The sequence below is a fragment of the Biomphalaria glabrata genome, chromosome 4, assembly GCF_947242115.1.
Source record: "Biomphalaria glabrata chromosome 4, xgBioGlab47.1, whole genome shotgun sequence".
Taxonomy (NCBI): Eukaryota; Metazoa; Mollusca; class Gastropoda; family Planorbidae; genus Biomphalaria; species Biomphalaria glabrata.
The window spans coordinates 17,268,110-17,288,296 of NC_074714.1; the positions used below are offsets into that span (position 1 = coordinate 17,268,110).

General features: G+C 35.4%; 1 protein-coding gene across 15 annotated transcripts in view; it reads left to right on the forward strand.

Moving 5' to 3' along the window:
- The window catches only part of LOC106053027 (uncharacterized), a 38,867-nt gene that overhangs the window by 2,971 nt on the left and 15,709 nt on the right, over positions 1–20,187 (forward strand). For 4 of the 15 annotated variants that reach the window (XM_056027036.1, XM_056027035.1, XM_056027024.1 and 1 more), the window contains exons 1-2: positions 6,937–6,981; positions 12,423–12,512. The exons of 1 other annotated variant lie outside the window; for it this stretch is intronic. In XM_056027036.1, the coding sequence (XP_055883011.1) occupies positions 6,952–6,981; positions 12,423–12,512 (120 nt within the window). In that variant the 5' untranslated portion in view covers positions 6,937–6,951. Of the gene's footprint in view, positions 1–6,833; positions 6,982–11,667; positions 11,816–11,852; positions 12,098–12,420; positions 12,513–20,187 lie in introns of those variants that run through there. 10 more of the 15 variants (XM_056027031.1, XM_056027027.1, XM_056027030.1 and 7 more) reach the window with 8 other exon arrangements.

Here is a 20,187-nt window from a genome sequence, read left to right on the forward strand (position 1 = left end):
ACAATGGCTAGTCCTTCCTTTTCAATGGTGGCATATTTCAACTCAGATGCTGTCAGTTTTCTACTCACATATAAAACAGGATGTGGGACACCATTCCATTTTTGCATTAGACAGCCTCCTATTGCAATGGCTGATGCATCTGTAGCCAAAATAAATTCCTTAGTATTGTCAGGTAATTTCAAAATCGGTGCCCCAGAAAAGAAAGTTTTAATTATGTCCAGTGCTTCTTGACATTCCTCCGTCCACACTATATTGTTAGGTTTTCCTTTCTTTGTTAGATTTGTTAGTGGTTCAATTATTTCTGAAAAATTTGAGATAAATTTTCTATAAAAGTTGCATAGACCCAAAAGGCTTCTAATTTGCTTCTTTGTCTTTGGTACCTTAATGTCCAATATTTTTGATACAGTTTCTTCCAATGGTGTAATGTACTCATTTTTAATCTTATACCCCAAAAATGAAATTTCACTTAGGCCAATTTTTATTTTTGTTGGTTTCAATGTTAAATTGTTTTCTTTGATAATTTTAAAAACCTCTTTAAGGCTTTGTATATGCTCATCCCATTGCTCACTAAAAATGCATATATCATCTAAATAACAAATTGTGTCTCTTCTATGGCTGAATAATTTGGCCATCATTCTGTTAAACGTGGCTGGAGCATTTACCAAGCCAAAGCTCATCACATTCCATTGATATATGCCCGAAGGTGTCTTAAATGCCGATAATGGTTTAGCTTCTTGTTTTAGAGGTACTTGCCAGTATCCTCTTGACAGATCCAACGTGCTAAAAATCTTTGCATTTTTTAGCTTAGTAAACATTTCTTCTGCTTGTGGCATTGGAAATGGGTCAAATTCTGTGACTTTATTCAACTGTCGATAATCCACACACAATCTTAAGTTGCCACACTTTTTTTTAACAAGCACGACTGGTGCAGCCCATGGTGAACTAGATGGTTCTATCACTCCAAGTGTTAGTAGCTCATCAATTTCCTTCTGTAATGTTTCTCTATGGTGTAATGGGATCGTATATTGTGGCAGTTTATTCGGTACTTTGCCGGTTAACTTGATATCATGTTCTATAATACTTGTTTTTCGAGGTAAATCCGTAAAAATATTCTTATAATCCTCAATTAGTGCCTTGATTTCTTTAGCTCTATCAAGAGAAACTCCATCCACCATGACATCCTTCCATGTTTGCCTACTTTCTGTTGCCACTGTCTCTATTGGTCTAAACCTTTCCTCTGTCTCCATTTCTTCCGTCACACAGGCACTCATTGTCATTGACTCATCCTTACTCCTTTCTTCACTTCTTTGTCTTGGTGTCAATTCTTTTAACAAATCCACATGAAATATTTTTAACATCGAATCAATGTCTATTTCATAATCCATATCGCTAATTTTCCTTGCTACTTTGTATGGTCCCAGCCAATTTGTGCCCGAAGCATTATTGTTATCCTTATGTAAGACCAAAACATCTTGTCCTACCTCTAATTCCGTCATTATTCTATGTTCATTCACTCTGGAATGTGTTAATTCATTTCTCTCTAGCATCTGTCTATCCGCTTCTTCACATGCCTTTATAATCTGATTTCTAGTTTCTGTCACAATATCATAACTGTCATTAGTTACTACATGATCATGTGGGATTATCAAATCTTTCAATATTGTCATTGGACCTCGTGGATTTCCTCCATAAATCATTTGAAATGGTGAAAACCCTGTTATTTCATTGCGACTCTCCCTGTATGCAAATAGTATTGACGGTATTGCCATATCCCACTCTTTGGGTTTATCATCCATTACTTTATATAATGATTTCTTTAGATTGACATTAAAACGTTCACAAGTGCTCTGTGGATAATACGAGGTTGTAAACCTTTGCTGGATCCCAAACATGTTCAAGAATGTTGTAGCCAATTGACAGTTGAATTGAGTCCCCCTATCTGACAATATTTCTCTAGGAAATCCAAATCCTGTAAACAACGTATATAATGCTTGTACTATATCTCTGGCTTCAATTTGTTTGAGTGGGATAGCTTCCGGCCATCTGGAGCACACGTCTATCACAGTTAGGATATAACGGTGACCCTTATTTGATACCACTGGCATTGGACCGATTAAATCAATCGCTATTTTACTAAATGGTCTATCTGGTACATCCACCCTTTTTAATGGTGCTTTTATGTTTCTTGCTCCTTTTCTAGAACATAATTGGCACGAAGTCACATAACTTTTTATGTCCTTACTAATTGATGGCCAATAAAAATTCTGAAATATTCTTTGTTTCGTTTTGTGTAGTCCCAGATGTCCTGTGTGTGCTATATCGTGTCCATTTTCCATTACAAGTTGCCTGAATTCTCTGGGTACCACAAACTGGATTACTTTTTTTCCATGCCATTCAATCTCTCTAACAAGAGTTCCTCTTTCTACATAGAATCTTCCTCCTCTACCTCCTTTTTTTGCTAGTTGGCGTAACTCTGGATCATTTTTTTGTTTTGTGATAAATTTTTCTTTGTTAAATCCTATGTCTTTGATTTCAATTGTTTCTGTGTTTTCATGTTGTTCTTCATCTTGCTCTTTTTCCTTAGTTGATAACTCGAACAACTTTGCCAAATCTAATTCCTCCACATCTTTACTACAGGATCGAGTAGTGGCCATTCCACAACAATTTTTCCAAACTGCTATCTCATTTTCCGTGCACTTCTTTATGTTTGGTATATTGCCAATAATCAAATCAATTTGATCATGGTCTATAACACATGCCTCTACGATCCCGGTATAATACGGTGTTTTAATGTTCACTCGGGCCACGGGTAATCGAACTGTTTTACCATCAAACATAATACATGCTTTGTTTTTTCCAGTATATTCATGATCTTCAACCAATTTTCGGTTTATTCCAACAATAGTGCTCCCAGTGTCCCTTATCGTTCTTGCAGCCTTATTTCCTACAAATGTTTGAAAACAATCTAGACTTCCCGAACTCGACAATAACGACAAACTTTGATCTCTTCCATTTCTTCTGCCGTCATATCTTCCCTGTCTGTTTCCTTGATATCTTCCTTGATATCTGTAGCTATTATACTGGCCTTGTCTACTATCTATTTGGCTCCTTCCTTGTCCTCTAAACCTATTCTGTCCTTCATATCTAAATCTTCTATTGTTGCTATAACTGTCTTGTGTTTCTCTAGCTCTATTAAATGCTACTATTTCTTCAATATCGCTACCTCTGTTTAACTTTTTTTCAGGATGTGCCACTTTGTAAGCCCTTATTAATTTTACAATCTCATCTACAGATTTTGGCTTTCTCTCCAGCAGAAATATTTTTAGTTCGTCCTGACTCTCATAAATGACTTTATCCAGCATAAGAAATACCTTTAGTCCATCAAACGTCTTCTCTATTTTTGATGACTCTGTCCAATTGTCAAAGTAGCTATTCATCTTGTCTAAAAATGTTTGGGGATCCTCGTTGGTTTCAATGGTGCAATTAACATATTGTTGACGATAAAACGCCTCAGTTTTTCCAAATGTTCGTAGTAATTGCTCCTTTACTATTTGGTAATTATTCTGATTCATGCAGATCTTTGACGGTACCTCCGCTGCAAATGACTTCGATAACAAAAATGTCCATTTATCTTCAGGAAAAGCCAATTCCTTCATTTCAATTTCAAACTTCTTTAAGAAAATATCTATGTCTATTTTATTTTCATCAAACATTGTACCTTTATATTTTGCCAATTTATTTCCAGACACGTCATTTTTCTTTCCAGTACCTTCATCTTTAGCTTTTCCTTTTTTTATTTCCAACTTTTCTTTCTCTATGGCTAACCTTTCTTTCTCCATAGCTAGCTTCTCTTTCTCAATTTCTTTATCCGTAACTAATTTCTCTTTACTGATAGCCAACTTCTCTTTCTCTATTTCTTTATCCATTGCTAATTTATCTTTATCAATAGTTAACTTCTCTTTCTCTCTTTCTTTTTCCATGGCTAACTTCTCTTTCTCTATTTCCTTTTCCATGACTAACTTCTCTTTCACTATTTCCTTTTCCATGGCTAACTTCTCTTTCTCTATTTCCTTTTCCTTGACTAGTTTCTCTCTTTCTATTAATCTTTCTTGTACATATTTTCTCAGCTCTGCTCCTTCTAATTCCAATAGTCTCCCTTCTTCTTTCAAAGCAACTATTTCAGCTTTATCCGCCATTTTTAATTTTTCTTAATCGAGTTATCTGACCATATCCATTAAATATATTTGATTCTCATATACTTAATGCCTGGACCCAACAATGTTCATATCTAAATGTAATGTAATGAACCAAACGTTTAATGTTATTCCAATACAAATATGTATCTACTTCCCGGAATACTCTTCTTCCTGCTGGTATAACTTCCAATGCTAGTGTATATTCTCCGCCGGTGATATGAATCTTTCGTTGTTTGTTTATATGCCGTGGTCAGTGTATATCCGTTGGTCCTAAATGGGCACTGTTCTCCACCGTAGTCAAAATTCACTAGTGTTGCCCACGGCAGTGCTAATAATCGTACAAATTTCCATTAATATTGAATGTTAAAGGTTATTGTTGAGAACTATGACCCGCCAGACCAATGAAGATGTACGTTTTCACATTGGTGAATGTAGAGAATGGGCCGTCATAATAATTATAATTATATAAATCTAGATTTAAATGTAAATCCAATTGATTAATTCAGCAATAATGTTTTTAGTTAAGTTTCAACTAAAGGTTTATGTTTACCAGTGAGTCTAGTACATAGCTTTAGAGATTTAGATGACGCTAACTTTCTCAATCTTAATAGATCTAGAGATCTAGAGATTTTGTTACACTTTGTAGTAATAGTAATACCTCAGTAGACAGGAATTAGATACCGTTATAATGCAGGTCTTGCCTTTTCCGTTGGGCGCCACTTGTTACGACACAAGACTCTTTGAAATAATAATAGACTCTCAGGTTATTACTCTATAAATACTTTAATATTACAACAAGTTATGTAAATACGAACATTTCATTTCTCTTCCTGTCAATTTCCCCCGGCTTCCCTTTTTCAACATCACTTCCATTCATTACACAAATTCGCACCATTATTCATGCACACCGTGCTGCGCTACGACCGTAACAGTGGAACATACATTGGAATGTGTCTTGTAAATAAACTGATTCATATAGGATGGCTCAATTAATTATTTTTTAAATATATTTTGTCCCATTCAACCTTCTCGTTTTTTAGGAGAAGAAGGGCCCCTTGCTACGCTGCTGCCCCTATGAACCGTCCTCTTTTTATCTATATTTAAACAGATGTGTCAACTGTTTATTCAGCACAGAGTTAGGCTGATCAGACAGAACATGTTTATTTTTGCTATTTCCAATATGAGAAATTTCTGCCTTAAAACATATATAGAGAAGAGCCTGTTTCAGGGCCCACAAACCAGACTGTTCAGTCAATAAGTTATAAGTTGACGCTAACTTTACTTAGTAAAAACTTCTTACTATATATGAAAAATAACTTTTTAAAAATCTTCATTTGTTTGTTTTTTTCTAATCAAAAAATGGGTCTAATGAGAAAGCCATTTCTAAAATGTTTAAAATGAACGCATATCTTATTTATGTAAACAGGTAAATGTCCACTTAAATCTAATCTCGTGGAGCACATAAAACAAGAGTCACATTACTTTACAACGAGCCGCGGACCACAATAAGCCACAATGTACATTACTCGCTGCGAAAATTTTCTAATGACTTGAACGAATGAAGAGGAATAAATGTCAGGCATAAAGTGCCACCCTCAACATTAAGATGTTTACTCAGTTTTGATCAAAGTAAAAATGCTTTTGCTTCACATGTTCAAAATGTGTAGTATACTAACTATATATTTAAACCATAAAAATTGACGGTTAAAAAAAAAGTAGGAGAGAGAGAGAGAAAGAGGTAGCACTAACAGATAATATGATTGGTGTAGTTTTGTATTGTATTTAAGTCATTGGTTAACATGCACGACTAGATGCAAGACGCTTAGGACGTAATCGTCTTCTTTTTTTAAGTAACGTCTGTATTATATAAGATAAGATAAGACTGCCGCTTAAAAAAAAATAAAGGACCAGCTATTCTGTTTGCTTAAAGCCCATTTTGTTTGTTCTGTGGCAATTGGGAATTCAACTTTTTGAAATGCGTATTTATTTAACTAGCGCTCTCTTTAAGATTAGATTTTAGCCTACTGAAATCTTGTGACAGCTCTTAGGTCTTTGTTGTATGTGTAGGGAGTTATAGTTCTTTGTTGTTGATTGGTCGTTGACTTGTAGCACCAGATTGCAAGTACAACTAAACCGATGTAGGCGTACTATATTTTCAATTGTAGAACTTGAAATAACATGTAAGAGGCAGCGGACGACAGATTACGCCCAGGTCCAATCCTGCTGGAGGTATGCAGGTCACGACAGATTTTGTCAAAGCCCAATCCTTTGGATGTTTGTAGAGGACGACAAATAGAAGATTTCGAAATTCGAATTGAAACATTTCTCTGTGTAACTCTATGTTTGATTTTGACCACATTTTGTGACAACAATCCTTCACCAGATTTGGACCGCGGGCCGTAGTTTTGATATAACTGTACAAATGGAAAGGGCACTTCACGAACCATATTTTATAGGTCAATGCTATGTCCCAATACAAAAAACAAAAAAAAACTACACAAATGTTGTCAGATTTGATATAAAAAAAAAGTGCAAAGTGTCAGAGAACTATTTACCTAATGAGATTTAGGCGTAGAGTATGACAGGTTTTAGGCTTAGTTGTGTTGTATTTTTTTAAAGTAATTATTTAATACTCCGGTATTAAAACGTCACCCTTTTAAACCTTAATATTTATAGCGAAACATTTAGTTTGTCCAAGGTCATTTGCAATTTTATTTGTTGTGTAATAGCTGCATTTAGGAGCTTATCTAAGGCAATGTTTGTTTCACATAAGCATTTAACACAGGTAAGCTTCTGGAAAGAGCGTATAAAACGCTTTTCCAGTGACGTTAGCCTAATGTCAAATCCTCATATCTTTCATATTAACTAAAAGAAGAATCGGATGTTTAAGAATAATTCGTATTGATCCATTAACACAGTGATTCCCAAAGTGGTCTATATAGACCCCCAGGGGTCTACAAAGACTTCCAAGGGGTCTACGACAGGGAAAACCTAAATTGGGGGTCTATGAGATGTCCACGGGGGTCTACGATAATGGATTTCTTTTAAACAGGTCGTGACTTTAATTTAACATGAATTTAATGTAATTCTTTTATACACTAATTTATGATATGTTGATTTGTACCCGAGTTAATCCTTTAAACATTTATCCTGCTATTCAAACGAAAAATTGTTATATTTAATTTCAATATCACTGCTTGGTATGGCAATCTGAGCATTAAAAACAAAAAATAAACTTTATAGAATCCTAAATGCTGCTGGTAAAATCATTGGCAAAAAACAAACCCCATTTGGGCAGTTGTTTGAGACAAACATCTATAAAAAAGCTAACAAGATCCTCGAAATAAAGAATCACCCTTTGTGTCAGGATTTTGTGATTTTACCATCACAAAAGAGATACAAGACACCGATAGCAAAGACAGACAGACACAAACACTCTTTTGTTCCCCTGGCAATCAAATCATTAAATAAGAACAATCTGATATAAACTTTGTCACATGTAAATTATGAGTGAGTCTGGTGTGAATGTACACTTCGGTTTCTTATAGTTGTAATGTTTTTTGTTTGGTGTAATGCACAAATTGTAAGACAAATTTCCATACGGACAATAAAGATTATTATTATTATTATTATATTTAACTAGCTAATTTTGTTAACTTGTAACTAATGTTTAACAAAAAGAATTTAGACTGTACAGCATTGATTATTTTAAAATTGGTATTTATTCTTTCCTCGTCATACTAGCGGTTGCTTAATAGCCTTTTTATAACGATATGAAACCAATGACGCATGAAGATCATTTGAGACAATTCAACCCTAACAAAATAGATTTGATAAACTTTAGAACACTCAAAGATAAAGAATAGACCCACAAAATCTCTTTCGACATCATTTAGAGAAGATGATGGTTTGCGAGAGTTGTACAATATCTCTTTACTTATATCAAAATACGGAAAACAATAAACATTGATTTTACCAACCGTTGTAGTTTTAAAAACTGTTTTACAAAAACCTACATCTGATAATATTAAACGAATTTCTTAAAGCAACAATACAGTTCAAGGTCCCATCTGTGGCATGAGTTATAAAATTAAAAGCTTCTTATGTAATTCTTTGCAAACGACACGACATATATACAGTTTGGGGTCATCGGCGTCGCAGACTCTGGAAGGGTGTAGCGCTGTGTGCTGCAAACTGCCTAAGGGTGGCCTGCTCCTTATTTTTAAGAGGGTTGACCCACGAAACCTTTCCAATGTTCGGGTATAACTGCAAGGCATCACAGTTTGAATTTAGTTTTCCTTCTGCTAGGTGGGCTGCAAGCCAAGTCTAATGAGCCCTTCCTGCCCAAAGCTGACTGGTTTAGGTGTTCACTAGGTACTCACCTTCACCCCTTCTCCTGTTAGTGAAAACAGTTCTGCGCAACAATATTTGAGTCACACGTGAAAGATCAGGAAATACACTAGAAACTGCTCTTTGCGAAAACCTTTACAATGATACATTTGGCAAATTAATTAATTGATTGAATAATATATCAGGTTTGAAAGACTCCTTCATAGAGAAAAAAAAATCCTGTATGAAACATTTGTCCGTAGCAACGGATAATAGATGTGCAAAAAAAATTGTTATTTTAATCAGTTTAAATTTAAATTTTATCAATAAAACATAGATCTCTATAACTTCACGTGTAGTTATTTCTTTGTCACTCTTTAACCCAAAATCCAATACAAGTTAAGTAGGGGGTCTACCGAAAACCAGAAAACATGGCAGGGGGTCTACCAGACAAAATAGTTTGGGAACCACTGCATTAACACATTGTTTTCTAGACCTAGCACTAAAAGAAAAGTTTTCCTTTCAGACCTTTATACTTCAGGTCTGTGGGGCAGACGATATATATATATATATATCATTTGTTTCCATGGCTGTTGTCATGTGGCCAGCATAACTACCAACTGCCTTTACTTTCTTCAAATATTGCCAAATAATGAATGTTGAATGAATTCATGAATGCCCTAAAAATCTCGAAGTTCCAAAACAGAGTCTTGGAGCTCGTGCCCACTCGGACAAGAAACCAAGCGATTTACCAGTCAGCCACCAAGTTCAACATCATCATCATCATCTTTCCTTTGAGTTCCTCATGGAACATAGCCCCTCAGTAGAAACACGCCAATCTCCACTGTCTCTTGCTAGTTTTTCTTAATGGCTTCCCAGCTCTTTCCGGTCCTCTCGGCTTCCTCTAGTATACTGAGTCGCCATGTTTTTTTTTGGTTTTCCTCTACGCCTTGTTCCCTGGAGGTTCCACTCTAAGGCCTGTCTAGCTCAACATAGTCTAGTGCTACTAGACTTACTAGCTCCTGACTTAACACAAGCTAATATTAAATAATGAGAAATTTATTTTTGTACGAAATCACATTCTCCTCTAACATCCTGAACCAAATAGTTAGGCGGCTTAGGCCTAAACCTCAATTAATCCTGCATTGTAACAAAGATATGTCATAATTACTTTAAGCCCCAATTTGCCTTAAAAAAACATACATTTTCTTATCGGTTATGGACATAGTTGGACAGCCCCTAAGACAAGAACTTTGTAATTTTGACTTTCTCAGAACGGTCATTTCACGTCCTTAGTGCAAGAGCTTACCAAACAGTCATATACTGAGCATCCTTGACGCAAGAGCTTACCAAGCAGTCATATACTGAGCATCCCTGACGCAAGAGCTTACCAAGCAGTTGTAAATTGAACATCCCTGACGCAAGAGCTTACCAAGCAGTCATAGATGGGCAGAAGAACTAGGAACTGCATTAAATACATTTTCGTCACAAAGCCCCAAACAGATAACTTACGATGTTCGGTGCCCCTGTGCTATATTCTCAACATAAATAATGATTTACTTAAAAAAAAAATAACGTCTCACTGGACCATCAAACAAACATACCTGAGCAGTCCCTAGCAGGATGTTACCTAATCCAAAGTAATGATTGTAGTCTCCCAGACAAAAGATGTTCACATAGTGTTACATATTTCTGTTAACATGACACAATTAACTGTGAAAGACATAATAAAAAGCGTTATTTTAAAAAGTTACAAACTGTAGACACAGTCAAATTTATACTCGTTATACATAGCGTTGGATTTTTTTTTCTTTTCTAAATAGTATTCGTCGGAACAATAGAATACAAGAAAGAAAATGTACAGAAATAAAAAAAAACAAGACAAACAATACTTTTAAAAAACAACAATAGCACATATATTAAGCTTACTGTATCAATCATATAATTACATTTGTAACAGATCTAGACTAACAGTATTAAATCTGTGCGATTAATAACATTTTTCCAATAGTTTTTGTTTAGCGTAATTGTATGCTTTTAACTTTCGTAATACGCAATGACCCTATCACTTCTCTTTACCAGTTGAGGGGGGAGGGAAGAAAGAAAGGGGGATGTCTGACTGAAAGTTACCCTGGCCACTTTTAACTCCAGGGCTCAAGCCTATTAATCCTCCCTAAGTCATCATACTAACCAATTTGCAGAGAAGTGCTTACGAAAATAGAAGGTTTTATAGTTATCTGCTTTTAGTTTAAAACTTTAAAGCGGCCACCTATATCTTTCTACATAGTTTAAAGGGGGCTAATTCAACTTATACCACCGCATCAGTCAAGTAGCGTTTATTTTCCTTGTTCGTCACCAAACAAAATAATTAATAACCAATAGTTAATTAGCTATTTGGTTATATTTTTTTTTATTGATTCTTGTGTTGTCAGGTAAAAGAAATAATTGTGCAAAATTACAGCTCTGAGATTGGGTGTGGGAGAAATTAACACTTCACCAGACAGACAAAAAGACAGACAAGCAGAGTGAGTTTGAGTTGATAATAAGCTTTGTCAAAGTGAAGAAAAGAGAGAGCGGAAATAAAATGAAAGAGAGTTAGAGCATGAAAGAGCAGGAGATGGAGAGAGAGAGGGAGGGGGGAAGAGAGGGGGAAAGAGAGATAGATAAAGATACAGAGAGGAAGAAAGATGACGAAAGAAAGAGTAGGAAAAATATAATGTCAATCTAGTCTCATTCACATTAATGAATAAAAAAAATGATTATTTTGAGTCAAATTTTTTTGAAGACCCAAAAATATAAATATTTATTCGTATCAGGAAACAGCTTTAACTGTATTCTCTTCAGTACATATCACCGATGTATTTCCTTAAACAAAACATGTTGGGTTTATATATACATATAGTCTCGTGCTAAAAACATTATGCCACGAGGTACAAATATTACCTCACTCAGACACATTTGCATATTGAACGTAAGAAGATGGGTTTATTTTTGGACTCACCTGGGTAATTTGTGTCTCACAGCATAGCGCACCTTCATCCCTTTGTGTAACATCGCTCTTTTGCGCTTTATTCTCCCAGCTCATAAATATGCATAAATGTTAATAAGCTTGACAAGGGACATAACTGTGTAAATAACAATAACGCAACTCTTGTCTGTTAATTTTAGAAGTATGTCTGTGAGTGTGTGTGTGTGTGTTTGATGAATAAAGTCACACAGTTAATTCAAAAAGGGTTGCAGTGAGAGGTGTGGTAATTAAAAAAAAAGGTCGACTGCAAAAAGATTTTAAGGTAAAATTTTTCGTTTGCTAGTATAAAAGGAAATTAAATTTCAAAACAAGGTCATTGTTGAGATATTTGGGAGCAGTATAACATGCGTGCATTTCATGTCTAACACCATCGCATAGTTGCTTCTGTGTTGGGAGATTCACACATTTCAAACAATTTAAAGTGGACTTCACTTGACTATAGGAAGCATAAGTTCTTTTAAAAAGAAGTATCTATATCATGTAATAAACCTATTGTCTAGATTTCTTTTCCTTTATTGCAATACAGAAATTAAAAAAAAAAGAAGTAATCTATTTATTTTTTATTTATTTGTAAGAATCGCTTTAATTTCGCATTTCTTTTTTCTAATATATTTTAAATTACAACATGTATCTTATATTACTAAACCTGGCTTAATAACAAACTGATTTTTTTCCCATATATTTAGAACATTATTCAAAACTAAAGCGCAGCTTTGAAAATCTTTATTAATATAAAATCTCATTTATGACTGTCAATGCGTATACTCTACAATATGTCATAGCCAACAGAGAACTTGTTTATCAGATAATATAGTTTAGAACTTGAGTTCCAAGTCAATACATATTCTCAAGTGTATTCTTACTTAGAGATGGTGAAAGCATGGCTGTGTGTAGCATTGATTTGCATGCATTGCACCCTGACCTACTCCCAGTGCTGGTACAATGGTTTTTACTATCAGGTAGGTGTTAATCATTTCTTGGTAATAGAGTGATGAGCTCATTTCCATTATTTTGCTGAGGGAGATAATCTCGAACCCCCTAGTTCATTAGTAGACATAGTTTAAGCGCTTCCCACCCCATACGAAAGGGAAAAAGCCGTTGTTCTTTTTTGTGTTGTCTGTCTGTTAGACCATCCGTCTGTCACGTTTAGATCTCAAAAATTAAAAAAAAAGATTTAACAAATCCGATTTCAATCAGGTGTAACGGATTTTTTTTTATCTTATGAAAGGCACCTTTTTTTTTTCTAAATTTAATATGTAAGCCTTTTTTCTTTTCATAATAATACACTATTTTAAAAATATTTAATATTAATATAAAAAAAAGACACTATAAAAGGCACATGATTACTTTTTATATTTTTTAACATTTATACATACAGAAGAAGTTAAAAGTGACATTACTATATGATGTTGTACGAGTCACTAACAATTTATCAGTTGCATGTACTTTTGTACACGTAGCCGACATTATAATCACATGTTTAACAACAAGATTTCATAGCAGTGTTGTAATACTATTTATTGTAATGTTGTATTGCCCTAGCGACACTTGAGCAAAAAAGAAAGACTAGGCCATGAATGAGAGAAGAGACATTCACCATGACTTCATTAACAGTCGACACTGCTACGCGTTTATCGTCTTTAGGCAAAGTAATTGTTTAGACCGGAAGCTGTTTTTCCTAATATGTGATTTACGTTTTGTGGACCTAGATTTAAATGTAAAATACATCTTCTAGTATTAAATTTCAATGTAACAGATAGATTCTGTAAAAATACGGAAAATGTTTAAAACCCGATATAGGATTTAATTCCAGAAGACCTAAAAAAAACAACAACACATTAGCAGTAAGTTTCCTGTCATGTATTTCAACTCAGATGTGTGTATTTTTTTTTTTTTTTGTTTCTAAACTTACAGTAGCCTCTACAGTAGCCTATGTATACGGTTTTACTAGGACGTAGTTACATAAATACCTGCAGGTTTATATTTGCAAAGTTTTAAAAAATAAAATAGGGCTTATTGGCTTCAAATGTATTAAAACAATTTTTATTTGAATTAATGACCGGGATAAGGGGTGGGGGTGGACACCCAAATGGACGAAAAATGCAAAAAAAAAAAAAAAAAAAACTACAAAAAAAAAAAAAACTTAAAGAAAAAAATTAAATAAAAAAAAAAAAAACTTTATAAAGCTTTTGCTTCCTTTGTACGACTAATTATTTTACTTTTAATTACTAATGAATGATATATTGTAACAAAAAAGGAACATTTTTAAAGCTCCAATTCCCCATACCAATGAAAAAAAAATCCTGATTAAGTGAATCTGTGAATATATAAATCTACTCAGCGTATATAAGAGTATACATTTCTTAAGATAGGTGCGCAAAATGTTCCTGAACTTCTATTTATTTATTAAACTATTTCAGGCCTACCAGCGGGGCAACTCGCTGAAATAGGCCTATGTCTCTTCAAGATAAAAATTATCTAGGCCTCTAGCCAAATTTAAATTATTTTTTTTTATCATACTTTGAAAAATTATAAGTCAAACTAGTATATCCTATCAGCTAATAATTCTTTTCCCAAAGATATATAAATCAACTTTCAACCGGATGACAACAACCTTAGTGACCCCACTGATCAAACACCACATATGGGTTATTAGTGAGACGCTCTATCAACTCAGCTATCCAGGCATCCCTCTATGTGCAGAATTTGAGATTCAAATAAATCTATTTCATTTTGTACTTAAGTTTTGAAATGTGTCTTCTAACCAGCTTCCACCCTTAGTTATGAAGTGTATGTGTGTGTGTGTTTCCAAGGTAACGACAAGGAAATTGAGCTTTATTTTTTGGAGGTGTAAAATGATGAAACGTTAAGCTTGTCTGTCATCATTTATGTAAAGTGAATGTTCTTTGTATTTGCATCTATTGTACGCTGAGGTGGTCAATTGTAGCTAAACTGAGTTTCCATTTGTCTGGACGAATAAAAATTATCTTATCTTACCAAGAAACTACGTGGTTGATAATTGAAGGGATTTTTTTTTTGGGGGGGGGGGTGAAGGAGGGGGAGAGCAATCAGTGGCGCGAGAAAGACGTAAAATTTTCGGTGAGTTAGATTTTGTTTAAATATAATTTTTTACTACTTAATCTAATTCTCATCTCAATTTGGATTTGTATGCATATAAATACAAGTAATAGAAAGTTTTGTTTTTAAAAAAGAAGTTTTTTAAAGCTATTTTAAACAAGCACATCTATTTTGGCATACCTATATCTTTTTAGTTGTACTAGCAGGGGGGCTGCCTGGTGGTGCGGTATGCGCACTAGACTGTCGTTAGGACTTGTCGATGGTCCCGGGTTCATACCCTGCCCGCTGCCATCCCCCGTCGTCCTGCGGGAGGTTTGGACTAGAAAGTAAATTATCTTCAACTCTGAAGGAACATCCGAAACACGCATTTTACAAACTGTTAGTAGCTACAAACCAACGACTGACCATTAACATCCTTTGACCAGCTCCTTAGACTAGGAAGAAAGTGTGAGCTGATTGAAAGGATTGGAAAAAAAAACAAGAGAGAAATTTGTCACACTACACTAAGAGATCTATACTTTTACACGTCTGAAAACCTATTGGTAAAGGTATCGCTATCCTAATCAGCATGCTTTTTAGCTGCATTCCATAGATGGGACCATGGGCGTAGCCAGGGGGCGAGGGGGTTTGGGGTTCAACCCCCCCCCCCCCCGAAATGAAATACCCTCCTGAGGGGGGGGGGGGGAGAAGGACTTTAGTGACTGATTTTTTGCTTTGATTTTCTTTCTTTTAGGTGAGATTTTAATACTAAACCATCACTTGCCCCAGCGCAGCCAAAGGGGTTTTGAGTTTAAAACCCCTACCATGGGGTTTTGAGTTTGAAACCCCCTAACAAGGGGTTTTGAGTTTGAAACCCCCTACCACGGGGGGGGGGGGGGGGGAAGACGCACTTTGGTGACATGTTTTTTTTTTGCTTTGATTTTGTTAATTTTAGGTGAAATTTTAATACTAAACCATCATTTGCCCCAGCACAGCTAAAGGGGTTTTGAGTTTAAAACCCCTACCAGGGGGGTTAGAGTTTAAAACCCCTACCAGGGGGTTTTGAGTTTAAAACCCCTAACAGGAGGGTTTTAGTTTAAAACCCCCTACCAGGGGTTTTGAGTTTGAAACCCCCCTACCAGGGTTTTTTTGTAGTTAAATCCCCTTCTTCTATAAAACAAAACACACAAAAAATGCAAACGATAATCCCCAAATTCCAAGTGCACAGTTAAGGAAGATTTTGATTTAAAAACCCCCTCCAAAATTTACGATAGACCCCCTCTTCAATATGAAAAAAAAGCAAATTATGCACTCAAAATGTTATGAGCGTTGCTAAATGGGTTTTAAGTTTAAACTCCCCCCCAGTGGAGTTTGAAGCAAAAAATACTATCAATAAAAAAAAAAGCAAATTACACACTCTAAAATCTAAGAGCGTAGCCATATGGGTTTTGAGTTTAAACCCCCCCCCCCCCCGCCAGCGGGGTTTGAAGTTAAAAAATACATCTTCATGTAAAAAAAAAGCAAATTACACACTAAAATTATTTGATCGTAGCCAAGCGAATTGAGGGTTTTGAGTTTAAACTCCTTTTCTCCAGATGGTTTTGAGTTTAAAATCCCCCTACAGAGCGTTGTGAGGTGGAAAACCTCTATCTTCAATATTACTCAAAGCAAACTACAGTTACCAAATTATATGATCGTAGCTAAATTGGGGCTTTGAATTTAAAAAACAACAATAAAGTCCTGAGATTTTTAGTTTAAAACCTCTAACAGATGATTTTGACGATAAAACTTCACTTTTCGATATAAAATCTAAAGCAAACTACAGTCACCCAATTCCAAGAGCGTATCCAAGAGAGGTTACACATTTCTACCAGTGGCGAGGCTCCATTAATAATATGCAGTGAAGTCATCTGCCGTAATTGAAAAACACTAAATGTGGCTCAAAAAAGATGGCTAAGAGAGATTTTAGGAGTTAGTTATTGAAATCGGGTCTTAATCAAGGAAATCCTCTGCCGAACTGGGAGTCGACCCCTTAGTAAAATTGTGACAGAGCGTCGCATGAGGTTTGCGGGACATGTTCTCCGACAAAATAAATTACGCATAATAAGAGTTTCGATAACATCCTAGTACAACTTTGCGCCACACTTTCATGGAGGTCCTCGGAGCAGGTAAAAAGAGGCTTCAGAAATTACCAGTGACAGATTTTTGTGGAAACAGCTTGACGGCTAATGCGCCGATTGGCGCGGCAGGGCCTTAGTCAGTAAAAATAGCACATACATTTTTGAAATAAGACTTTTTAATAGCAGGAAAATGCACTGTAGATACCTCAGAATATGCATTTTGTTGGCATTCTATGCCAGAAATAGTGCTTGGCGGCGGGGCTCCGCCCCGCTCTAAGGTGAGCTCATAGAGCTCCCCCAGAGCCCCTTGCTGGTAATGGAGGGGAGTCAACAATTTTTCACTAACTCCAGGAAGAACCTATTCTAGGGCACAATAAACGTGTTCCAAAAGAATGAAGGGTCAGAATGTAATAAAGATTATGAACACACACACACATACATATATACAAATATTTTTTTCGCGAGGGGGGGGGCGGGGGGAGGGGAGAAAAAATCCCCCCCTAAACCCCCCCTCCCCCGAAAAAAATCCTGGCTACGCCCATGGATGGGACTTACATTAACCTTTTCTACCCCTTTTATGTATGAATATTCATTATAGCTACCTGGTTGTGTGGTTTGCGCTTCAGACTTTTGTCACTATTATCCCGGGATCACACCCATGCCTGCCGGAGGTTTGAGATAGGTCGTAATAATCTTGATTTCTGAAGAAACATCTATAACTGTTTTTGCCAAACTTTTTCCTTCCTTCGCACATTCTGAGTATTTAGCGGAACACTGTTTTATATTGTAGAGAGATTAATTCACGTGGTGGCCTTCTAGTTAATTATCCTACTAGTTCGTTGAACACCTATACAGGGATCCGCGGAACACAGTTTGGGAAACACTGATCTATAACGTCTATAACATGTTATCACACTAAAAAAAAAAACACTACCACAAAAAAAAAAAAAAAAGCATTGGCTGTAAAAAAAAAAAGTTTACATACCATTTGAACAATTTACGGACTTTATGAAATTTGAAATAAAAAAAACAGGATTATAAAGAGAGTTTTCGGTATCATACAAACTCAAGCGGTGGCCCATGGGTCCGCAATACAGATAGACAGTCGTCGACATTTTCAGCTAGAAGCTATGAGTTACAAGCTGCCATTAACAACATGTGGCTGTCTGGTATAAGCTTCGGACAATAGATAAGATATTTCCTAGTTTGAATCCTGCCCGCCGCCATGCCCTGACGTCCTGCAGGAGTTTTGACAAGGACGTAAAAATCTTCTAAAGGAAAGTCCTAAAAAAAAAAGTACCGATAAGTATAAGGAGAGTTAAATAGCACTAATTATATTAGTACGTGCTACAAGAAAGCTGGAAATAACGTCATGATTGAAAGAGTCATTTTGTTACATTTTATTTGGAAAGAGCTTTTTTTCTTTTCTTTTTAGCGGCCCCCGAAAGGGGAAAAGACGCTATTAGTTTTGTGTGGCCTGTCTGTCCGTCCGTCCGTCCATTTTAGATCTCAGAAACTATAAGAGAAAATGAAAATAGGACATCATGATATTTTAGATCATTCAAAGTTCTGATGCAATGGCTACTTTTTTCTTTTCCGAAAGTGAACCATCTAATTTTTAAAACTATCTATGCAAGCAGATTTTTCTAAAAATTACATCACTTTTAAATGAAAACTAAAATGTGGGCAAACACTCTATGCATTTAGACATTTCGAAAACGGCTCTAATAATTGTCCTAGATACTTCACAGTTTATGTATATCTTTGGGGGAGACAAATACTAAATGGCCACTCAGTGAAACTTGGTTTGATCGTTATAATTTTGGAAAATATAATCATCTCAAAATTAAATTTGGCTATTTTGAACACGCTTGGGTCTTCACGCACTCGACTCAATGCTTCTTTGTATCCAGTAAAGAGTTGAATAAATCATTACCATAGTCATATATTAATATGTCTATTACCATTACATACACAGACGTTCATTTTGCACACCGTAGACATGAGCTGGGCTGTAACTAAAGAACTTCACTATGCAAACTCACAGGAACGTTCTACACAAAAATAAATAGAATGAGAAATTATCGACCACCATCGGCTTTATCTTTGATTTTTGATAAATAAATTGTTTTTTTAAAAACATTTTTTGGTTACGCGTTCTTGTTTTACTTGGTGCAACCTTTCTGGCTTTGCTTACTAATGTCCCCCCCCTCCCCTTTCTACTGCTTCATTCCGCGACTACATACCTCCCAATACGTTGTTTTTTTAATGTTTAGGTTGTTGCCTATTTGAGTGTGTTTGTGTTAATGTCCTTGTTTGTGTCACACTGTCTGACGGCGTTCTTGTCACTTAAGACAACTAACTCTTCACGGTAAACAATGCAGGGTGAGGGGTCAAAGGGGGATGGTTACCGTATGTGCTTTGTTTCTATTGGCTAAGTAGGCAGAACTTTCGTTTGGAGAAAAAAAAAGGATGCTAATGGAGTCATATTAAAACTTTTAAATCATTTCGACATAAACTTCCTGAACTAGCCGTAGCATTCATTGACTAACGGAAAAGACACAAATAGAAATAGGTTGTGAAAAAAAAAATGTGATTATGGAAAACAACTCTTTGTAAACGCCCCCCCCCCCCCCAAAAAAAAAGCCCTTGTGTTGGAAGAATAATGGGGAAAAAATTGATGTGTATTGAAACTTTAATAAATATAATTACTGTAAAAATTATAAAAAACATTATTTCAGGCATAGACTAGACCTATATAATTAACTAAACATCTGCTATATGAAACACAATTTTTTTGCAACTATATATCAATAATATAGTGACTGTATTAGTTCTCTTCACATATTTGGATGCTTTAACTGCGTGAAAAAGGGGGAACTTTTGAGTGAGCGACTTATGTCCAGAGATCTATTTCATTTCTATGAAATGATCAAAAGTCGCATAGAGCGACTATAGTCTATATTGACAGACAGTGACAACTTAAAGCACTATCATGCTAATTACCTTGCTGTTTAATTTAAGGAGTGGATCTAGCTACCATTGGACAATCATAACTTGATTCTAGGTATCACATTTTCGGACATCTTAACAATACTTTGAGACATTTGAACAATATTTTGAGACATCTAAGCAATATTTTGAGACATCTGATCAAAAGTTATTATTTACTTTTGATTTGTTTTAATCTTTAAACTAAATGTCGTCATTTGTCTCAGGTGAAAAGCGACTTTACAGAATCTCTGTTGTTTTTTTTTCACAATAAAGTTTAAAACGACCATACAATTTTTATCGGACAATGATCGATCAACTTCTAGTGTCTATGAAATAGATCAAATGTAGTGGGTATAAGTATCTACCAATGTTAAACTAAATTAATACGCGTTACCACTGCACTTGGGGAACTTGGACCGAGGGACTAACGTGACCAAGGGAAAGTAAATGGGGAAAAACAAAA